At 36.6% G+C, this 22,250-nt stretch overlaps 1 protein-coding gene across 2 annotated transcripts in view; it reads right to left on the reverse strand.

The window, feature by feature from the left end:
- The window catches only part of LOC138829472 (leptin receptor-like), a 67,023-nt gene extending 50,696 nt beyond the window's left edge, over positions 1-16,327 (reverse strand). Inside the window, exons 1-3 of one of the 2 annotated variants that reach the window (XM_070025819.1) lie at positions 16,237-16,327; positions 3,633-3,692; positions 182-511 (exon numbers count right to left, since the gene is read on the reverse strand). In XM_070025819.1, coding sequence (XP_069881920.1) covers positions 182-511; positions 3,633-3,672 — 370 coding nt within the window. In that variant the 5' untranslated portion in view covers positions 3,673-3,692; positions 16,237-16,327. Of the gene's footprint in view, positions 1-181; positions 512-3,632; positions 3,693-16,116; positions 16,200-16,236 lie in introns of those variants that run through there. The other variant, XM_070025820.1, reaches the window with a different exon arrangement.
- Between the last annotated feature and the right edge of the window lie 5,923 nt (positions 16,328-22,250).

The raw sequence follows: 22,250 nt of genomic DNA on the forward strand, positions 1-22,250 counted from the left end.
TTTTGATCACCTGATGCATCCTAATTTTATGACCAATACTAAAGGATAACATTTTGTTATTTTGTTATCATTTAGGATAACATATCCATTTAGATATTTATCTCATAAAAGTTGCAGAAAATTAAAGAAGTTTGTTCAATACAGATAGAGCATAAGAGTTGATGCTTAGGACATTACTTACCTAGTTGTTGCAACACTGAAGAATTTGTTATTGAATCCACTGCTTTCCTTTCAATGTTGTTCATACCTGAAGAGCAGTTTTTATCTTGCCCACTTCCAAAGTAACAATAGAGAGTTGTGTTGGATCCGTCAGAGATGTAGGCACCACTAGACTTAAGCCCATCTTCATCAGTTGCCTCATAGTCTACACTCACATTTGATGTGTTCTTTAAGATTCCATCAGGCAAGAGGATGCAGTTGTTGGTTACATTTTGTGTCATGCAGAACAATTGAAATTTCCAGGGAGTTACTGGATATGCCAAATTAAATGCAGTTATCGCATAAAGAAATTCTGTTAGGATAGCAAAAAGATAAAGAAAAGGAATCATTTTGACTAAAATGTAATTAGAAACAATCTGATATAAAAGCATGTTGTACTCTGTGACACTTAACTTTCCAGTTGCTCAAACAGTGCCCAATGAATAGGTGCATGGTTTCATCATAGTATGCATTATTGACTGAAAAAAACTCCATTGGCAGCTCCTTTTGAAAATGCACACATATTTTTTTCCTTATTAAGCTAACATATTTAGACTTTTGGAAAGAAAATTAACACTAAATCTTTTGGCCTTTCTTTCCTAAAGTAAAATTATGTTAACTTACAGAATAACTGGGAAATGTGCAGATGTGTTTTTATTTGTTTATGACAATACTGTGGTTTAAACTCAGAATGTTAACTTGGTAGGCAGGAGCCCTACTAGTTGAGCCATATTCCCAGTCCTTTCTTACTTTTCAAACAGGGTCTCACACTTTTCCCCAGAATAAATCTGAGCTGTGATCCTCGTACCTATGCCCCTGCCTAGCAAGGAATATAAGTTTCTGCCACATATCGAACTTAGCTGATGAGATAAGGTCTCTCCAATCCCCATCCTATTCCCCAGCTGCCCTCAAACCACAATCTTCCCAAAGTCTATTTCCCCAGTAGCCGGAATCATAGACATGCACTACCACCTCCAGCTCTAGATATACAATTACATAAGTAAACATGAAAGTGTTTTTATATTGATTAAAGAGATTAATAAGTTAATATTGTTTCATTGAACACTTTTGGAGCGGGTTTATTTTTGACTCAAGAAAACTAGTCGCCTGGGCTGGGAAGGTGGCTCAGTGGTAGAGTGCTTGCCTTGCATGCTTGAGGCCCTGGGTTTGATTCCTCAGCACCACATAAGCAAAAAGAAAAAAGCCGGAAGTGGTGCTGTGGCTCAAGTGGTAGAGCGCTAGCCTTGAGCTGAAGAGCTGAGGGACAGTGCCCAGGCCCAGAGTTCAGGCCCACGACTGGACCCCCCCCAAAAAAAAAACTAGTCCCCTGAATGTACCCAGAATGTTCCGGGTAGAAGATATAACATATGACATTATGTAGGACATTCCCTAACTCACTCTCCAAAAAACAATGCAAACAGACCTTTCCTGGAGACTTCGAGTGCAAATTCTTTTTCAAATGTAAAGACCAGGGATAAGGTAAAACCCAGAATTCAGCATTAACTGATCTCCCTTTCTTTCTAGATGTATGGGCAGATGAATAAACACTGATATCAGCATCTCTGAATAGATCCACCTGAGCAGGTGACTGCTTCACATTGGCATGACGGTGTGCTCTGCTTGTGATTGGAAGCTCTGAACTCTACTTGGCATTTTCCTTCCTCCAAGGAGGGCTCATCATTCAAACGTGACCAATCTGATCAAATACTGTGGGTCTCACTTACCTACAGAGCGTCATCTTTGTCTGAATCCAATGGTTATTGGAGGGTTTTGTTATTTGGAAAGGGGAAGGGAGTTCCTGGCTTTTTATTCTTAATAGTCCTTAAACAATGTTCATGAAGAGAATGAATACTTAGAACTGTGCCTCCAATGATGTAGGACAGTATGTCATTATACATTTGTCAAAAATCATCCACTGTGTGAGAGTGAACCCCTGTGTAAACTAGAGACTTGGGATAATAATAACCTATCACCATTGGATTGTTCACTGTGCCATTACAGTGGGGGATGAAAACATCAGAGGAGGCTATAAAAATGTGAAAGTAGGAAATGCATGGGAAATCACTGCACCTTCTTTGAAATCTTGCTGTGATTTGCAAAATAAGGTCTATTAAAAATGAAAGGAAACAAATTAGAAAAGAATCAATTTGTAAATGTAATTTTATAACAGGAAAGGAAAACATGTAAAAATATTTAAATGATGTACAGGTAATGATCAGTGTTCCATTTCTAAATACTTCTATACATATAGATTAATATAAATATGTACAGATGCAAATATTAAAACCAGAAATCAACCTATCACTGTTGTGCTCTTGATGAGGAAAATCAGACATTGTGACACCACCCAAAACCAATCCTTATTACATCCATGTTTCTTTGGACTTCAATTTTGACATATCTTTCTAAATCTGCTACCAAAAGGTATTATTCTTTTTAGCTACACATGGAAGGTTCATTAAACTGAATTAAAATTAGCTTAAAATTCTAAAGGCATTGAAATCTAAAATGAAAAGCTAAACTTCATACCCAGCAATAATTGAGTCAGGATGATTAAAAAATGACCATTTTGTTTACATACTTCCTTTGTAACTGATGTTTCTTTCACTCAGAATGAACCCTAAACAGAAAGAGGTTTAAACCTTCATTTGAAGGCATATGTTTCAAGTTTCAGATAATACACAATCCCTCTTCTAATTTATAAGACAGTGGAGCTATCTTAGGTATTTTCTGTAGAGATGCATATGGCTTCAATGAGAAAGAGTGGATTATACAGGAAGAATCATAGGGAAGGATATTATATGAACACCTTGAAGTAGCAGAAGAGATAGATCAGAACTAGTGGACACAGAAATAATAGATGCCAGATAAAGTAAACTTTATTAAAGATGACCTGACTTTAATTCCAAAATGTTGGAAGTAAAACTAAATTAGATGATTCACATTTAACAAAATTAGAGCTTGGTATTTAAGTCAATAAGAGAAAGAACAATATGGTGCAACATGACTCTCCAGTAGTCAACCCCATGCAGAAGTCTACAAAAAACGCATATAAAGACAGTTTTTATAGGATATAAAATGATTTAGGAATTATTTACTATTTTCATCATCTGATAAATCCTAATTTTATTAATTTAATTATTGTTTTAATGTTTTTATTTCAGTACTTGTGCTTAAAATCCTGGCCTGGTGCTCTTGATTGGCTTTTTTGCTCAAGAGTGGTACTCTACCACTTGAGCCACACTTCCAGCTTTTTGCTGACTCATTGGAGATAAGAGTCTCCTCATTATTATGATCACAAACATTTTTAATCATAAATGCGTGTGGGATTTCCTAACTAGAAAAAGGAAATTACGTTAATCAATAGAAGAAATAGCAGCTTAAGGGTAAAATTTCTACTTTACATATTGGCATTATAATAGTAAACGACTTACCCCAATGTAAGAAAATCACATAGTATTTTTGCCAGGTCATCTTACTGCAGAGATGTGCACCTGAAAAAACAGTATATCAGAAACAGAATATCATATATGTAAAAACCCAGTGTGCACACTATGTCAGGCAAAAAGGGGAAAGGTTGTAAGTAAGTCCTTAAATTTTAATCTTATAATATCAATATTGATATTGACTGATATCAGGGAAGTATTTCACATTAAATTGTAAGATATAGATTTATTGCTATGCACATGTTATATGACACAGTAAAAAGTCAAACCACGTAATAAAAAAAGCACTTGATGGTCTATTATTCCATGCAAACTAGGACAAGTGTCAAAGAAAAAGCCTCAACTTTAAACCACGTTCATGTAATATCTAATTCAACATCATTAATACTGCCAGCTCTATATTTTTACTTTCATGCTCAATGCTTAAGACTCTTATTTTTTTAAGATTTTGTCTTTTTTAAATTTATCATGTGCTGGTTTTATTTATTTGTTTCAGTCATTCAGTGTGTTTACTGTTAGATTTATGGACACATTCTAGTTATCACAAATGAAGGAAACCATGAGCCTGTTTCTTTCATTCTGGCTTACTTCACTAGATATAATATTATTGATATATATTATTTTCCAATTTCCATTTTCTTACAAATGCTACAATATCATTCTTCTGATGAATGAGTAGAATCTCACTATAATATATATATATATATATATATATCATATTTTCTTGATCCATTTGTCCACTGGGAGACATCTAGGTTGATTCTATATCTTGACTATGGTAAACAATGTGGCAATAAACATGGTTGTGTGGGTAGCTATAGTCTGGCCTGGTTTGTGGTCCATGGGATAATGCCCAGGGGTGGAATTGCTGGGTCATAGGGAAGCTTTATGTTTAGTATTTTAAGGAACCTCAAACTGCTTTTCAGAACAAGTTTGAATAAGTTTATGTTCCCACCAACTGTGTAACAGGGTTCCCTTTTGGTCACATTCCTGCCAGCATTTGTTATTGTTAGTTTTCCTGATAATGACCATTCTGTCTTTTTATAATACTGCAAACTCAAATGCTTATAGCTCTGGTAATTGTTGTATATATATTTCCAACAAAAAGGAAGACATTTTACAAAGTACTGTCAGAAACCTATTAATCATTTAGAGATAAGATAATGTTCACATATAGTTATCAAAGTAACATAGGGAAGTCTAATATGAATTAATACATCCAAATCCAGGGATCAATTCAGAAATTAGGTTTGCCATAAAATCTATGAAATATATCACACATAAGATTACTTGTACTGCTTCATCATGAATTAAAATAGCTATAAAACTGCACTGTCCTGGGCTTGGTCTGGTACTGAGACCCTATACAATTCTGATGTTTCAGTTTTTTTAGGGGGACACAAATCTACAACAAAAACACAATATCGGGTAAGAACCCCTGAATTTAGTATTAGCAGAAACACTGGAAACAAAATCTAGCTCTTGTAATCAGCTCTAGGACACTGTGACCAAATAGATCCATTTGCATCTGGTTCCTCCTGTACATATCAGATTGTTGGATAATCCCTAAAATCCCCTTTGGGATTACCTACACTTCTGAGTAATTTTATTTTAAAATAGAAATCACACCTTTATTACAAAAGTTATTTTAAATTATTGAGCAGTATCTGTAACTCATAACAAAGATGGCACCCAGTGATGCCTAAACAAGAAAAGGAGTGTGATTGTTTATTTTACAATTTACAAACTCTCAGGGGAAAATGAACGAGTGTGTACAATCCGTAGCCCAGCATAAGCGTTTTCAAACAATCAATTTTTCATCAGAACTTGGGTCCCTCTTCACTGATGTCATAACATTACCTTATGATCCTCAAGATTGGGTTTAGTACACAGACAGACGTCTCATGATCTACATGATATAATTGCCTAAAATGTATGCAAATTCCCTGTTTTTTTATGGTACTTGTTTCTGATATTAAAAATTCTTCTAACAGAAACCCAAGGGCAGGTTTCATAACTGGGATAATTTACTTAAATAACAATTTAAGTACAAATTACATTTATGCATGTTATTTGAATTCAAATGTAACTGTTTAACAAAATAAATGCGATTCCAATCTAATACCTTAGGTACAACATACCACTGGACTGTTTTGATTAAACTAATGATGGGTAATTCAGTCCTAAAGTCAATATGGCTCACATTTGACTCAACTTATCAGCCAAGAGGCCAAAGAGATCTGTTGTTTACTTTAAATAAGACAATTGTGCCTTTATTTAATGTTTTAGGCAAAGCACAAGCTATTCTAATCATTAGGATCCTAGCCGACAGGTTCCATTATTTTCAAGAAAGCAACAATCATAAATGTAAAATGGGCTCAGATATAACCTTGAAGAGACTATAAAAACATGATCTCATACAGCTTCAATGAGGAAGAAATTTATACATACTCCAAATTGTTCCCAAAGCAATATCAGGAGGTTCACAAAAACATTTGTAGAAAACAAATGGCAGAAAATTTTAAACCACAATTTTAAAAAAATCAAGCAAAGTAAAAACTAATAATACAAAATAAAAAATAAGTCTAATGCATCAAGCATCTTTTTATTTGAATATGCTTCATAAATATGAGCCATAATTTTCTCTAAATTTTCCTGGAATCAAATAAATTTGCAGAGTACTTAATATGAAAGGTATAAATAATCCTAACCCCAAGAATACTTGAGACTCTAATTCATTTCATAAGGTATCAGGTATAGTGTCATAGCTTCGTGGGATATAAAAATTCAACCATTTATCATTCTCTACTATGAATATCTTATTCTATTCTACCATCATCACTTCTTTTGACTATCAAAAGAAGCTTTTATTTATTCTCTGCACTTCTGCCCTATTCCCCAATTTAGTCTGTCCTTAAACAGCAGTCATATGATCTTGATACTGCATAAATCAGATCATATGAATATGAATGTATGGATGAGTGATAGCAATGGATAGCAAGGTATGACTCTTGGGATATCTTCTAACGTGGGCTGATGGCATCACACCAAGACAAAAGTTAATGAAAACAATTCTATTATCCACATAAATGGTTCTTTTAGAATCTAGCTTAATACCAAGAATCACTTCAGAGCATTGATTCTTTTTTTTTTTTTGCTTTGCCATATGCATTATATATATATATATATATATATATATATATATATATATATATATATATATTAAAGACAGAACATTGATTCTTAACTACGTTTGGAACTCTTCAGTTATTACTATTAATATTAAACAAAATAAAATTCAAAATCCATATTCCAGTGAATGATCATAATATAGATTTTTTTAGCGGAGGTCAAATTGTCTCACTTCCATCATTGATGACTATTTGTTACTTTCATTTCTCAAATATACTTAACTATAAAATCGAGGAATCTCAGTCAGTCCCCGAACTAGTGTTTATACAAGGAAAATTATCCATAGCTTGCTCTAATGGTTTAAAAAGTATCTGAGCCTGTACAAAAGTTTGAGTAAGGAAAGCAGTTCTCATCATTCCATCACCTTGATTTAAAAAGTTAAAAAAAAAAAAAAAAACTCAAAGAGCCTTATCTGCCACTACTACTTTTTGCATTCTCTCACTGTTAAAGAAACTAATACTTAAATAAATTTAAGTACAAGTTAAATTCATGCTTGTTATTTAAATATAAATGCAAGTGTCAACCCTTTAACAAAATTAATGTGGTGCCAAACTAATTCTAACTTATAGTTTACTTTTGACTTCTGTACCACTCCTGGGGCTGGAACTCTTTGGCTTTCTGGGGATTAACTGGAGATGAGAGTCTCAAGGACTTTCCTGCCTGGACTGGCATTGAACAGCAACCCTTCCATCTCAGCTTCTTAAGAAGCTAGGATTACAGGTATGAGCCACCTGTAAAAGTTTACTTTTATTTCTCTAGCTAGAATAGAAATTGGTCATGTTTTCCCATCAAGAAGCTATTAAAGAGTTAAGTTACTTTGAAAATCAAAAACAAAATCCTCATCCATCACCCTAGCATGAGTATTTCTGACTTTGGAAACGTAATTTTAAGTACTTTCGATCCCAATATGATTTTAATGGTTTGATCTTGTGACAAAATAATTCCTAAAACAATGAAGAAGGATGTTATGACTCATAGACCTTGGTGTCATAAAGTCAACCAAGTTGAGTAGTCATTTTATTTAGTCACCTAAATGCTTTACATAAACTAACTTAAATATTTACTAAATGTTCAATCTAAATCACTATAAAAGAAACTGGAGACATAATAATTAAGAACCTTTAGCTATAAGAAATAACATTATTTTATGATATTTTTACATACCAAAGTATTTTTTACTAATGTGAATGAATAAGAAACATCAGATGTAAGATAGCCAGGTGGACAGATTTCCTCTTCCTCCTAAGATAACTTCAGCATAATTCTCAGAAAGAAATGATTTAAATAAAATGTTTTATCTAAACTCTAAATTAATGTCCATAAGGTATAGGACTAAAATATTTAATGAAGAGAAAGTATAAAACAGTTAAATAGATATCTTTTTATTTATTTTTCCCCCAGGCTAAGGACCAAACCCAGGGTCTTGTGTGCACCAGGCAGGTGCCCTTCCACTGAGCTAAACCCCCAGCCCTAGATATCTTTTTTAATAGTAGAAAAAATGGTGATATATATTAAAAATCTGTTGGTACCTAGTATTTAAAAAATTACAACTACTTAGAAAGAAGGATAAGGCATTACTTCTAGTTTGAAATAGCTGATTCCAGAGAGGACATTTAACTTCCCCTTGATGAATGAGGACAAATGTGAAGCACATTCTAAATATTGTAGAAGATTCCCAAAGAACCTGGGGTTAGTAGAAACAAAGGTCACCCACTGAGATGACCTTCAAAAACAACAAAACATTGATTTGTAAGTTTGGAATCATATCAGTCAAGAGAACAAAAAGCAACTTGCCTAGCAGACTGGTTTTTGTTGTTGGGGGTTGGTTGGTTGATTGGTTGGTTTGGTGCTGGTACAGATGCTTGAACTCTGGCCAGGGCATTCACTTTTAGCTCTTTTTTTTTTTTTTTTGTCAGTCGTGGGGCTTGAACTCTGGTTCAGGGCACTGTTCCTGAGCTCTCCAGCTCAGGGCAAGCCTTCTTACCACTTAGGCCACAGTGCCACTTCTGGTTTTCTAGTGGTTAGTTGGAGATAAAGAGTCTCACGAACTTTCTTGCCCGGGCTGGCTTTGAACCACAATCCTCAGATATCAGCCTCCTGAGTAGCTGTGGGCACCCAGTACTTTTAGCTTTTTTAATTAAGGCTCAGGCTCTACCACTACCACTTGAACCATAGCTTCACTTACAGATATTTTTGCTCGTTCGTAGGAGGTAAGAATGTCACAGACTTTCTTGCTTTGGTTGGTTTCAAACCTGGATCCTCAGACCTCAGCCTCCTGAGAGCAGCTAGGATTACAGACATGAGCTAGTGCCCAACTCTAAAAGACTGCTTTTTATAGATTATTCTTTCATATCCTGATGGGTCCATAAGAAAGCCTTTCTCCCCAAATCAGACCTACAACAACACATAATACGAGCCTTGTTCACTAGAAAAACACTTGATGTCTCCTAGATATGTCTAATATGATTAATGTGCCATAATTTAATATCTTACTACTGATAATACCAACTGCAATTACTGTGTGTGACAATATGTTTTCTCCCTAATACACACACATACACACACACACACAACTATGTATGGGTATCATTTATTTTTTTCTATGTTCTATAGACTAACCACTTCGATCCATAAATTCTCTGGACATATTCAAAAATACAATTGTTGGGCTATCACATTTTTACACTTTCTTAGTTGTCAGTTTAAACACGAAATGACAGCTGCTAGCTAAGATAAAATGAGAAAATATAGTTCTGAGGAAAACTAACTGGTCTTGTCTTCACAAAACTGATATTTGGGGACAGCTGTTCTTAACATTAACTTCACATTTTTAAAGCCTATTATAGCCTTAGAATCTCTTCTTGACTCAATCTTTATAGCTATTATCCAGTACAAGCAGACAAAACATGTATATGATTGTCTCACAAATGTTATAGAAATTACTGACCCAAATATAGGATATGCTAAGTCTGCTCACGTTCCCTCATCTGTGCTTGTGATTGTGTTCTTGTGCAAACTCACTCTCACATATATATACATATTTCTTTATATATTGTGGTATATAATTATATATTATATTTTAAATATATAATACATATTTTATATTTTATACATAATATAATTATATACTATATTTATTATATTTTACACAATAATATATAAATATAATATATAATGAAACATAAAAATACTCTTCCCTTGCTCTTCTCTCTACTTTAACTGTCTCTAACCTTCTCCTCTATCTCAATCTTTTATATATAATTAGAATATATAATTGGAATATACATATAAAAATCTTCCTGAGGGCTGGGAAGGTGGCTCAGTGGTAAAGCGCTTGCCTTGCTTGCATGAGGCCCTGGATTCGATTCCTCAGCACTGCATAAGCAAAAGGAAAAAAAGCCAGAAGTGGTGCTGTGGCTCAAGTGGTAGAGCGCTAGCCTTGAGCTGAAGAGCTGAGGGACAGCGCCCAGGCCCAGAGTTCAGGCCCCACGACTGGACCCCCCCCCAAAAAAAAAACTTCCTGTTTCTCTCTTTCCTTCTCTTTTCCTCCTTTTCTGGCTTGCTGACTGATTCTTTTTACATTCATTAGTTTTTTTTTTCTTCTGTAACACACATGATATAACTTAGTCATTTAATATATTCATTTTTTCTGCCCTGTTATTTTTTACAGGCACTAGAAGAGTAATATGCTTTGCCCATCATCCACAATAATGTTTAATTCACAGTAAGTGCTTAACAAATACTTGTTGAACAAGTAAATGAATCAAGATGTTGATAAAGTATGCCAAGATGGTACTAAATGAATGTGAAGCAACCTAAAGCCTTTGTATTCTCCTGAATTCATTACTGCTCAAAGTTTATTCATTTTTCCAACTTTGGAAAAGATATGTGTGATAACTTCTACAATAATCCCTAAATGATAAATTCACTTAGAATAACAAAAGAAGCCTTGGAATGTAGAAATAGAAAGGAGAAAAAATTACGGGGCAAATAAGGAGGCTGTGTGAATAAATAAACATGTCTTAATATGCCAGTAATTAAGATAAATAGTAATTGATTAATTATCCAGTGTGAGGCACAGCATGTAAGATACCTTAAACATAAGTGCTGTTTATAAGAAATACATCTAAATATCAGGCTGACTACAGGAAGATGGGGAAAAATACAGTTCAAAGTGATACATCTGAAACAATACACACACACCTGAAAGCAAATGGATGGCAAAATGATTTACTAAGAAGGTACAAACAAAATAGGCTTTAGCAGGGCACCAGTGGTTCATGCTTTGTAATCTTAGCTACTCAGAAGACTGAGATCTGGGGATCATGGTTCAAAGCCAGCCCAGACAAGAAAGTCCATGAGACTTTCCAGTTAATCACCAGAAAACTGAAAGTTTTGAGCTGGAAGTTTTGAGCTTCAGCTCAAAGAAGTAGAGTGCTAGCCCTGAGCAAAACAGCTCAGAGACAGCACCCAAGCCCTGAGTTCAAGCCCCACAACTGAGAAAAAAAAAGAAAGAAAAGAAAATAGGCTTTACTGCAAAAATAAATGGAAGAGGGTAACCCAAAATTGATAAAACCAGAAATACAAAAGTTTAAATGTGTGGAAATATTACATAACCTCCAAATATTATGCATGTCACAATGCCTCAAAATGTACAACATGAGCAAAGAGACAAATGAAGATTATAGCAAACTAAGAAGCTTGTGCATAGCAAGGAAACATGAGTAAAGAGACAAACTACAAAATAGTAGAGAATATTTGCAAACTATTCATCCAATCAAGAGATTAACATCCAGAATACAATAATAAATCAAAAATCTCAACAGCAAAAATTAATAATCACAATTTTACATGGACAAATTATTTGAATAGATATTTCTCAAAAGAAGATATGCAATATAAATATCAAATAAGAATGAACAGAATAAAGTACATACATAATCTACACTAAAATGTAAAATTGGAATAAGAAGATTAACAAGTTTGATATCCATAGAACCCTATACCCAAAAGCTATTATGCATCATTTTTAAAGGCAGGGAGAACATTTATGAAAATTGACCATGAGTAAAAACAAAACACATGTTTCTCTGACCCCAGTGTTCATAAAAGAGAAATAAAGTATTTGAATCTTTGCCAGAGCAATAAAGGAAGAGAATAAAATAAAAAGGATACAGATAGGAAAGGGAAAAGTCAAGCAAGCAACTCTTGCTTTCAGATAAAAACTCTTAGACATGATGAACACTTTCAGCAGACAAAAAAAGACATAAAAATCTGCATACAAAAAAATCGTTTTTCTATATGTCAATAATGAATAGGCTGAGAAAGAACACAAGAAAACAATTCCATTTCAGGTAGCTTCAAAAAAAATATCTGTGAACAGGTGAGGCATAGTAATGCATACATTCAGTTCAGCTATTCAAGAGGCAAAGGTAGGAGATCACAGTTAAAGGCCAATCCAGGCAAGAATTTACTAATACCCTATCACAAAAACAAACCAGGTCTGGTCAGCCACCTCCCTAATCCCAGCTATTCAGGAGATAGGATGATCATAGTTTAAGGCCAACCCTGAAAAAAAGCAAAAGAGTCCAGAAAAGCAAACTAAAACCTGTTGGAATTCTTTCCTAGAAAGCACAGGACCCTGCTAGAGAATAAAATAAATAATAATAATAAATAAATAAAACACCTAGAAATAAACCTAAACAAGGAAATAAAAACCTAGGTAATCAACATCCAATGGAAAAAAAGAAAATGTGGTACATAAACACAATGGAATATTTTTATTAATTCATATTTTTGGAAGTCATGGGGTTGGAACTACAGCCTCATGGTCTCTAGGATTCAGCCATAAAGAATAAAATTATGTGATTTTCAGTAAAATAAATTGAACTAGAGATCATCACGTTTAGTGAAATAAGCCAGGCTCAGAAAAACAATGAGATGGGTAAAGTAAGACAAATACTGGCAACCTGCTATTGGATTAGTAAAGACTTTGGCAGTTGTAAACCTTGAAGTCAGTTTGATAAATTATTGAAAGATTTAAACAAAGGTTTTGTAATTTATAATGTTTTACTTTAAAGGGAAGAAAAGAAATGGCTTAAACTCAACAGATTGGTAAGCAAAACAATCTAAAAAAAGAATTTGTAGTTCTCTTTATACAGTTTTTATTGTATTTCTCTTAAAATAAAAATAAGGTGAAACTACATTGTGATAAGAAAGGAACAGACAAAAAGATTCTGGGAGAAACGATATTTTTTTCCAGTCCTGGGCTTGAACTCAGAGCCTGGGCACTGCCCATGAGCTTCTTTTGCTCAAAACTAGTGTTCTATCATTTAAGCCGCAGTGCCAATTCCAGCTTTTTTTATGTGGTACTGAGGAATTGAAGCCAGGGCTTCATGCATGCTAGGCAAGCATTCTACCACTAAGCCACATTCCCAGCCTGGAGAAATGATTTTTGGCAGAGTTCTTTTTCTTGATTAACAAGTAGTGGAGTATTTGCCTCACAGATGTCTGTTGAAAATGACTTGCTGAATGCCAGAAAGTGTCAACGTGTTTTGGGAGGAAGGTTAAAGAGAGGGCACATGAAAGGAGGGATAAGAGCGAACAAAGGTAGTCAGTATATTCACTGTACATCATGTGAAAAATTGAATTACATATTGTGAGGATAAAGATGGAAGGGGACAAAATAAGGATGGAAGGTGTGGCATTGATCAAGATGCATTGCGCTCATAACTGACATATGAAATCACAACTGCTTTATACAATAACAACTAATAATAATAATGATAATAATAAAAATACTTGCTACATTGTCAACCAATATATTTGTTGTAAACACTTCAGATGTGCTATAGCTCAAAGGGTTAAAAATTTTCAGATTAATATGATCATGCATGTGAAAACAGATGTTACTACTGAATCATAAAAATATTTGAAATATTCCAAACAAAAATGGATCAGATTGGAATACAAACTCCAAAACATGCTAAGTCTGACCAGTAGGTGAACATTTGTGCCTTTCTAACTTAATTAAAATCGGAATTTGTAAATCACACAAAATCTTAAGAATTAAAACCAACCTTAAGCCTTTTCCTTCATTTCTAACTCCACAGGACATTTTTTTAAGTATGAGTGCTTGGCTCTCAGAATAAAGAATATAGTACAATATCTGCCAAAAGACTACTTTTTTTTTCTGGATATCTTTAAATCTTATTTCCAAGACCTCCCAAAGCTATTGCGTTTCCCAAATACAAACTATTCGGTCCTATAACAGTGGCCTAAGTGGGAAGAGAGGACTGTGTTTATCTCAATAAATTAGTTTGAAGGGCAAAGGTCCACATCTCAAAACCACAATGGTACTCCCAAGTCATCAATGACTTGGCTGTGGCCCCTGAGCTCTCAGATCTATTTACAGTTCCAGTGGTTTTCCAGGCATCTCCTGGTCAGGGAGTCTAAGTTCTACTCCCTGTGCAATCAACAAGCAAGTTGCCTAAATCTCTGAGCATCTGCTTCAAAGGAGAAAAGCATCTACTTCAGAGATAGGGAATTAAAATGCCTGAATGACGGATGCCATTCCAGTCCAAGGTTGGAAAGACATCAAAAATAAGTTAAAACATGCTCTTAGGAGTAATTCAAATCAATTCTACTCTCCCAAACTGCACACAAACTGCAGTGTGGGACAGATTGTTTTTATTATTTTACTCCAAAGCCAGCTGAAAGAGAAGTACTTCTTTGCCTATCTTAACTAACAATGAATAAGTCTCAAATAATTTTGAAAGCACTAGCAACATCACAAGTAGAGACGGAAACTAGCCTATCTTTCTCTGTTCAAACAAAGTCAAAGGTTTGTGTTTTTGTTTTTCTCAAAAAGGAAGCAAAGTTACATTGACACTTTACAGTACACATTCAGAGTACAACTTGTGTTTCTGTATGTCAATTCCTAATTTCCGGCTTATCTGTTTAGTTAACCTCTGCTATTTTCTGGGATTCATTCCAAGACAATGAAATGTATTACTGGCATCTGTGGTCCTGAGCTTAATTTCTGAGAGGCTCTGAAGTGGGCTGAAACCACTTTTTTAATATTCTGCACACAACTTTATGCTAAAAGGTAACAAACAATATTCAGGAGTAGCAATTAAAAGGTGCAATTTTTATTTTTCTCCAAAACAGAACAAAAGCTGTGCCACATTTGTTGTGCATCATTGCAAGTATCGTTTTCAAGTAAACACAATTCTTTAGGTTAGTATGAGGCAACTTATCTTCACATGGTGCTGGGTTTCTTACACACGTGTTTTCTCTATAACTTTAGGATGGAAAGATCCTGAGAGCACACAACATAAATACCTAGAATAACCCAAATGCCGAGATCAATACAGATTTGGGGATTTCATGACATTAGCAATATTTATAACAGGTTAAAGAATTAAAGCATTATCCCTTTTTTCATCTGGAAAACACCTTAGATACTACTAAAGGAAATAGTCCTAAACAATACTCAGTAATTACCTTAACCTAAATATCTCGTTTGAAAGATGGAGAAATAGAAGTCCAGCCAAAGCACAACATGCTAGTCAGTGAGTGATCCTGCCAAAACTCAGATCTCCCAATTGCAAGTTCAGAGCTCTGAAAAATCATTTGTTTCAATAGATGTGACTACTGTGGACACTTCGGGCAAGCTCTCCCAGGACAAAGAACCCCCTCAGGCATACAAGAAATACAAACAACAACAACAACCAAGTCTGCGAACTAGCACCTGCAATAACCAGTTCTTTAAAGAGCATCACCCTACCTGTTGTTTCCCAAATGCGTCCTTCAGCTGGGGCCCCCTTTAAGTAAATGCACTAGTTGGGGTTGGAGTTAGGCTTAAGCTGCGGGTTGGAGGGGGGTGAAGTAGAGGGGGGGGTTGGTTTTTTGTCTTTTGTTTTGCTTTTTTGTTTGCTCCGGGGCATGTGTGTGGTGGGAAACGGAAGCTGAGGTCTAAGGCACCCCCACAACACAAATTTTACCCAAATCCATCCCCTAGGCCCCTGGCTTCCTGATTTACCTGGCTGTCCCTTCCATTTCCAAAGTAGACGGAAGGCCTGGAATAAAGTTATCGGGGTGCGCGTCCTTGCATCCCCCGTCCCCCCCCCCCCCCCGCACCTCCATCTCTGGGCTGTAGTAGGTATGCGCTGTTTCCTCATTGCTCCTGGGGGAGCCAGGGAGTCTCCCTGAATCCCACCGGATCTACACAGCCTGGCGGGGTGCTGATCCTTCTGGGGGCCCTGGAAAGCGGACCCACCTCCCCAAATCTCCAGTGGGCTCTGTGCCCGCCAGCACGCGTCCCAACGTGCGACTCTGGCGTGGCGCCGTGCTGGAAGAGGTGGCAGTGCGGGATGGAGGACAGGGAAGCGGGTCCCACCTGGATCCTGGAGTCCGACCTGGACAGAAGCAGAGATGGCGGTGGCACCCGCGCTCCGGTCCCTGCGTGGCTGCGATGGGATGGGGCAGCACCAAACTCCTGGCTGGAGGTGCAGGCAAAGTCGGGAGGGCGGGGCGGCGGCGGAGGAGGAGTGGGGAGGAGGGGCCAGACGGGAGCGGGAGCCGGGGGCGGGGTGGGGGGGGAGGTGGCGCCCTGCGTGCGCCCCACGACCTAGTGGCGGTTCCAATTGCAAGTGGAGAGGGAGGCTGCCTATGTGACTGGGGCGACACCAGGGGTCCCTGCCGCGAGTGGGCACAGGTGTCCCCGCGCAGGAGAGGCCCCGGAGCCCTGCTGTGCGGAAAGAGATCCCGACAAGCCCAGCCTGAACTGGTGTCACCAGGCCCTCCAGCAGGCAACTGGGCACTGCCACCCTGAGCCAATAACTCTCAGTCTTGAGCTTGGCACTGAGGATCCTCTGTCCCTCCCGCAGCCAGATTTCCAGGCCTTCACTACAGCAGGTGTGTCTAAGGCTGCACTAGAGATGGCACCAATGGAAGGGGTAGAAAAGTGACATGGAAAAAAACCAGCAGTCAAGTAGCTAGTATTTTGTCCATGCTTGTTAGGAAGAGCGTATTCATGGTTGAGCTAATAACCATTTGTTTCTCTTTCCATCCTGAAATTCAATGACATTTGACGTAGAAAGTACAAAAAAAAAAAAAAAAAAAAAACCTGTCCTTGTACATTCTGACTCCATGCTCAAAGTACAAAGGTATTTTCTTGTTCTCTGATCAAAATGTTCCACTTATTTATTTACTTGATTTAATGTATTTTTTTTATTCTGGATATATTATGTGCTCGACAATACGTGAAGTCCAGTTATATTGTGCTGTTTGAACTTGGGGTTGGGGGTAGGAGGACAGGCATATAAGCAAGCAATGCAGAAAATACCCAACTGTACCTGGTAATCTGAAAGAAAATAAGGTTATAAAAGACAGAGAATAAAGAAAACGAGACATACCCTAGATTGAGTGGATGGTTGTAATTCAAGGCCTCTGAGAATCAAATTGAACCATCTTTTTCGTTGAGTCACCAGAGACTTGGAGACCACCAAAGCTGGGTAGGGCCAGAACCAAGGTCCTTGGCTCCTTATCCCTGCCACATTTCAAAAGGAAGCATAGTCCTGCATTGCAGAAGGAAGCTTCCCACTTCTGGAATTCTTCATGGGACTTTCCCCTCATAGAAATAGCCTCTATGACCAATGTTACTTGTTTGAAAAAGCCTGTGGACCTCCAACCATTTGTTGACCAGTCGTTCAGAAATGTCCATGTCTGTGCACTATAGGAGCTTTCTTAGGTTAGGCAAAAATAAGTTCAGAAATGCTAACCTTTGGATTTTCATCAAGCATCAGAAACCAGACAGATGGAAGCAAGAACTGGAGTAGAAACACTAGTTTCTCTAAATTATTATGAAACAACTGGCTTCTCTGAATGATTATGGGAGAAAAAACACAAAAGAATCCTTCAGAAATAATTCACACAAATAATCTGTGTAAATTAGAATATTTGTTTCCTGGGAAAGCTAGGAAGCCACAGATCAGACTACCACCATCAGCTTAGGGGAAACTTCTTTTTGCTTCTTCCATAGTTCTTTCTCAGCTTGTAGCTGCATAATTCCAGTCTCTGCCTCTATCCCCAATGTATCTTTTCCATGTCTGTGTTATTTTCCAGTCTTTAATGCTAGGATATTTGTCACTGGATTTAGAGACTATTCCATAACTCAGGATGATCTCAAGATCCTTAATGTGATTACATCTACAAAAGCTCTTTTTTTTCCAATCAGGTCAAGTTCAACTTCTAGAGATGAGACAGACATTTTTAGCACAATACAACTACTGGTAAATTAATAGAGCCCAAAATCATTGTCCACTGTGGTATCAAGGTTTCATTCCAGTATTAGTCATCAAAATGATATTAACTCTAAGTATAACTAATCATTCCATTCATTGTAAACAACTAAAAATAAACACAATTAAACCTGTCATTATGAAGAATAATTTCTCTATGGAAATGAAATATTAAGGTTCAAGCCCTTGTCTCATGTTTGAGTCACAGGTAATATTTAAAAGTCAAGCATGTACCATTACATGCTACTATTATTATAGAACTGCATCCTACATGGATTTTTTTTCTGATGATGCAGTTAATATTGAGCATCTTTCCTGAACCAGGCTCTGAGTCAGGAGCTCCTGGTAGAGTTTATATTCAAGACAAAAGCAGTTTTGAATTTCATGCCCTCTGGCACAATGCATGAGGCTCATCTCAGACCTGATAGAGTTGTGAATGAATAAATGAGTAAAATAAATCACTACCAATCTGCTCAACAATTATTACCACATTGAAAAACATCTTTATAATAAGATAGAATTTAGCAGTACAAAACATATTAACACTCTGACTCATTCAGGTTTTTGAGTGAAGGAAAAAAAACCCTACAAGGAAACCTTTGATTTGGAAAAAGAAATTAATGAGCCCGCCTAGATTTTCTTTTGAAAAAAAATCAATAAACTGCCTATTTGCACTAATACCTATCCTACTGAGAGCAATCAATCATGACTGAACTTACAGTTACCTAGGAAGGGTAAAATATTTTATCCAAGTATTTTGGCTGTTAGTTTCAAAAACATAAATATTGTCCAGTTATTAAGTTAATATTATTGATGCATCACATCTTAAAATGCTTATGATTTCAATGACCCTATTCTCTCTTAATAAACCTTCTTTCCTCTGATTGTTCTTCTTACCTTTCCACTCTTGCAATCTTGAAGAATCAACCAGTACAATTGGAACCACCAATCTGAGTCAAGTTCACTGACTTATATAGATCATAGAACATCTATCCATGTGCAGTCAATGAGTTGGAATATTAAGACAGTCCAGGCATTAATCCCCTGTCTATTTTGTAAAATTGCCATTTCTGTAAAATAAACCATGGGAAGAGGGTTGGTCTTTCCTTAACAAAATAACTGAAGCAGGAAGTGGTACTCCAAATAAAAATGTAGGTACTATTACCAAGGGTGATGTAGGAAGCACAGATACCCAATCCAATATATTTTCAGAGAGCATATATTATTCAAGACCATAATCAATTGGCTATAAATTAGAGATATTATGATAGGTAGTCAGGATTGCCCTGGTTCATTCCAACTTTACATCTGGAAGGAGCCAAGTCTTCAAAGAAGGAAGTGGAAAAAGGCAGAGAGGTATTTCTATCTGTTCATAGAAGTTTTTAGCTCATGACTGAGAAGTTTCAGCCCCTGCCTGAGAGTTTCAGATTGCCTATTCTATCAGCCTGCCTCTCAGTTTTGGACTGGCCTAGTGATTCTCCACAATCAATCAAAAAAAAAAAAGCCTATTCCTGATGATAAACCTCTCACTGTGCAGTTCCCTTCAGTTCTGTTTTTCTAGTTGTACCATAGTAGACCTTGGTGCCTGAAAGTGGGGCACAGGTACAACAAAAATACAAGTGTGGAAATGCCCTTGGAACTGAGCAAGGCACAAAAACTGGCAGAAGATGAGAGAAGCCTTCCTTATCTCAAACAGACTCTCAGTGGAAATAGGGATATGAACCTCTCTGCTTCCTGAGCAAACAAGAAACACAGTCGAGAAAACATTGCCTGAGAGAACACATAAAAACATGAGTAGTCTATCAGTTTTTCTACCAGTATGTTGGACAATCGAGTGGTTGCTGGTAAGGACCCAGAAGGGGATGAGAGCTGTGTTACTTGAAGAAGGGTAATGCTTGCTATGTAGTGGCTAGTTTCTTTAGCAGAATCATGCCCTATAGTTATGTGGTCAGCAGAACTTGTAAGCAATGAGACTGAACATACAATTGAAAACATTGCCAAGCAAAGTAGTTCAATACCATGTAGGAAAATATGAGAGCACTGAGATAAATAAGGAAATGATTGCTAAACAAACAACAACAACAAAAAAGAGCTAGCTCTTGATTTCTAAAGTTCTCAGTTCACCCAGATTCCAATACATGAGAAATTTAAGAGATTCACAGTCAGGAAAGCATGCTGTAAACAAACAAAACTTAAAAGTTTGGTGACAGGAAGGAAGCACGTTAGAAAGAGTAAGCTAGAGCACATTTGATCTAAGGTTAATATATGTTATTTATGTCAATCTAACAATGAAACCTCTTCGTACAATTAATTTATGCCAAGTAGATGTTTTCTTACAAACAAACAACACAAAGAAAAGTTTGGCTGGTCAGCCTTTTCCTCATACCTTGGAAAGAGTTTTTTAAATCTGAATATTTAGTTAAACAAAAGGCTTTTTGAAGTGATCAGGTAAGTATAGATTCCCTACAGCCCATCCTGGAGCCCCCAAATAGAGGTGAAATGATCTAGAGAAAGGAAACTTTCCTCTGTAGTGAGTTCCCCTAATACATTCTAGAAACAACATCTTTATGGATATTTTTTAACAGTAGAAACAGTTCCAGCTTAAAATTAAAGGAAGCTACAGACTCCAAAAATCTTATAGACAGAAACCAAGTTGATAAAACTACTCAGCTTCAGACACAGACCACACCACCCACATGTGCACATGTGTACACACATGCGCGTGGGCAGACACACACACACACACACACACACACACACACACACACACACAGAGGACAGGGGTGACCAAATCTTTTGGAGGTAGGGAAACATGACTGCATTTTAATAGCCCCATCAGAGAGAATTAAAGAAAAGTAGTTTGGAGGATAAAGCAAGAATCATAGCTCACATTAGACATTGGAAAATGGTCATGATGAAGATGTGGCAGCCTTTTCTGTGTAGTGTCTGTGAACCCAACTGAGATCAGTGAATTGAAAAATCATGGAGACAGATTTAAACTAAAATTAAAGGGTAACTTTTTAGTTCTCATAGCCATTAAAAGTAGAATGATGGGGGAGGGTTCTAGGAGAGGGAAAAGTAGGAGAAAATGAGGAACAGGATAAAACTGTCCAAAAAGAAATGTACTCATTACCTGACTTAGGTAACTGTAACCTCTCTGCATATGACCTTTACAATAAAATTTAAATTTTGAGAAAAAAAAACATAGAATGAGCTGTCTGATGAGCAATAAGATTTTCATCATATTTTCTATGATAAATCAAATTTTTGTTTTTATAAAAATTCATCAATAAAAACAATCTGTTGTCCTCTTCAATCAGATTGCCACCTCTAAACCCCATCTATGTACACATTTGCAGCCAGCCATGGCACTGGAAACATATTCCACATGGTATTTGGAGTGCCCATCCCCATATTTTCCAGAGCTTTATATTCCATATCCTATAAGTAATGCCTCCTGTATTGACATAAGCACACTAATTTCCATCTTTGGAAATTTTTACTTTTTTAAAATAATATTTTGCATCCCTCTCAACCAACTCCTTCCCTCATTTTTCTTAAATTTTAGAGAATATATATATATATATATATATATAATTTTGGACTACATTCTCTCCCCACATTTCTTCTGTTCATTCATCTACTCCCATCCCCTTGGCACCATTCCAACCCTTTCAAGTACCTGTTTCCTGGTGTTTGTTTTGTTAAACTGTGATTTTTGTCGTTCTAAGGAATTACACTGTTGGAGCTCTCCCCTAAATCATTTTGTTTTGTTTTGTTTTGTGGTGCTGAGATGGAACCAAGATTTTTATGCATTCTAGGCAAGCTCTTTGCCCTTGAGCTTTAACCCCTAACAACTGTTCCTTTTTAAAAGAAACTAGATGCTCTTTAGAAATGTTGGAGGGGGGGGGCTGGGAAGGTGGCTCAGTGGTAGAGCACTTGCCTTGCATGCATGAGGCCCTGGGTTCGATTCCTCAGCACCACATAACTTAGAAAAAGCCGGAAATGGGGCTGAGGCTCAAGTGGTAGAGCTGTAGCTGAAGAGCTCAGGGACAGTGCCCAGGCCAAGTTCAGGCCCCACGACTGACCAAAAAAAAAAAGAAAAGAAAAA

The sequence above is a fragment of the Dipodomys merriami genome, unplaced genomic scaffold (genome assembly GCF_024711535.1).
Source record: "Dipodomys merriami isolate MVZ:Mamm:240054 unplaced genomic scaffold, mDipMer1.0.p SCAF_172, whole genome shotgun sequence".
NCBI classification, from domain to species: domain Eukaryota; kingdom Metazoa; phylum Chordata; class Mammalia; order Rodentia; family Heteromyidae; genus Dipodomys; species Dipodomys merriami.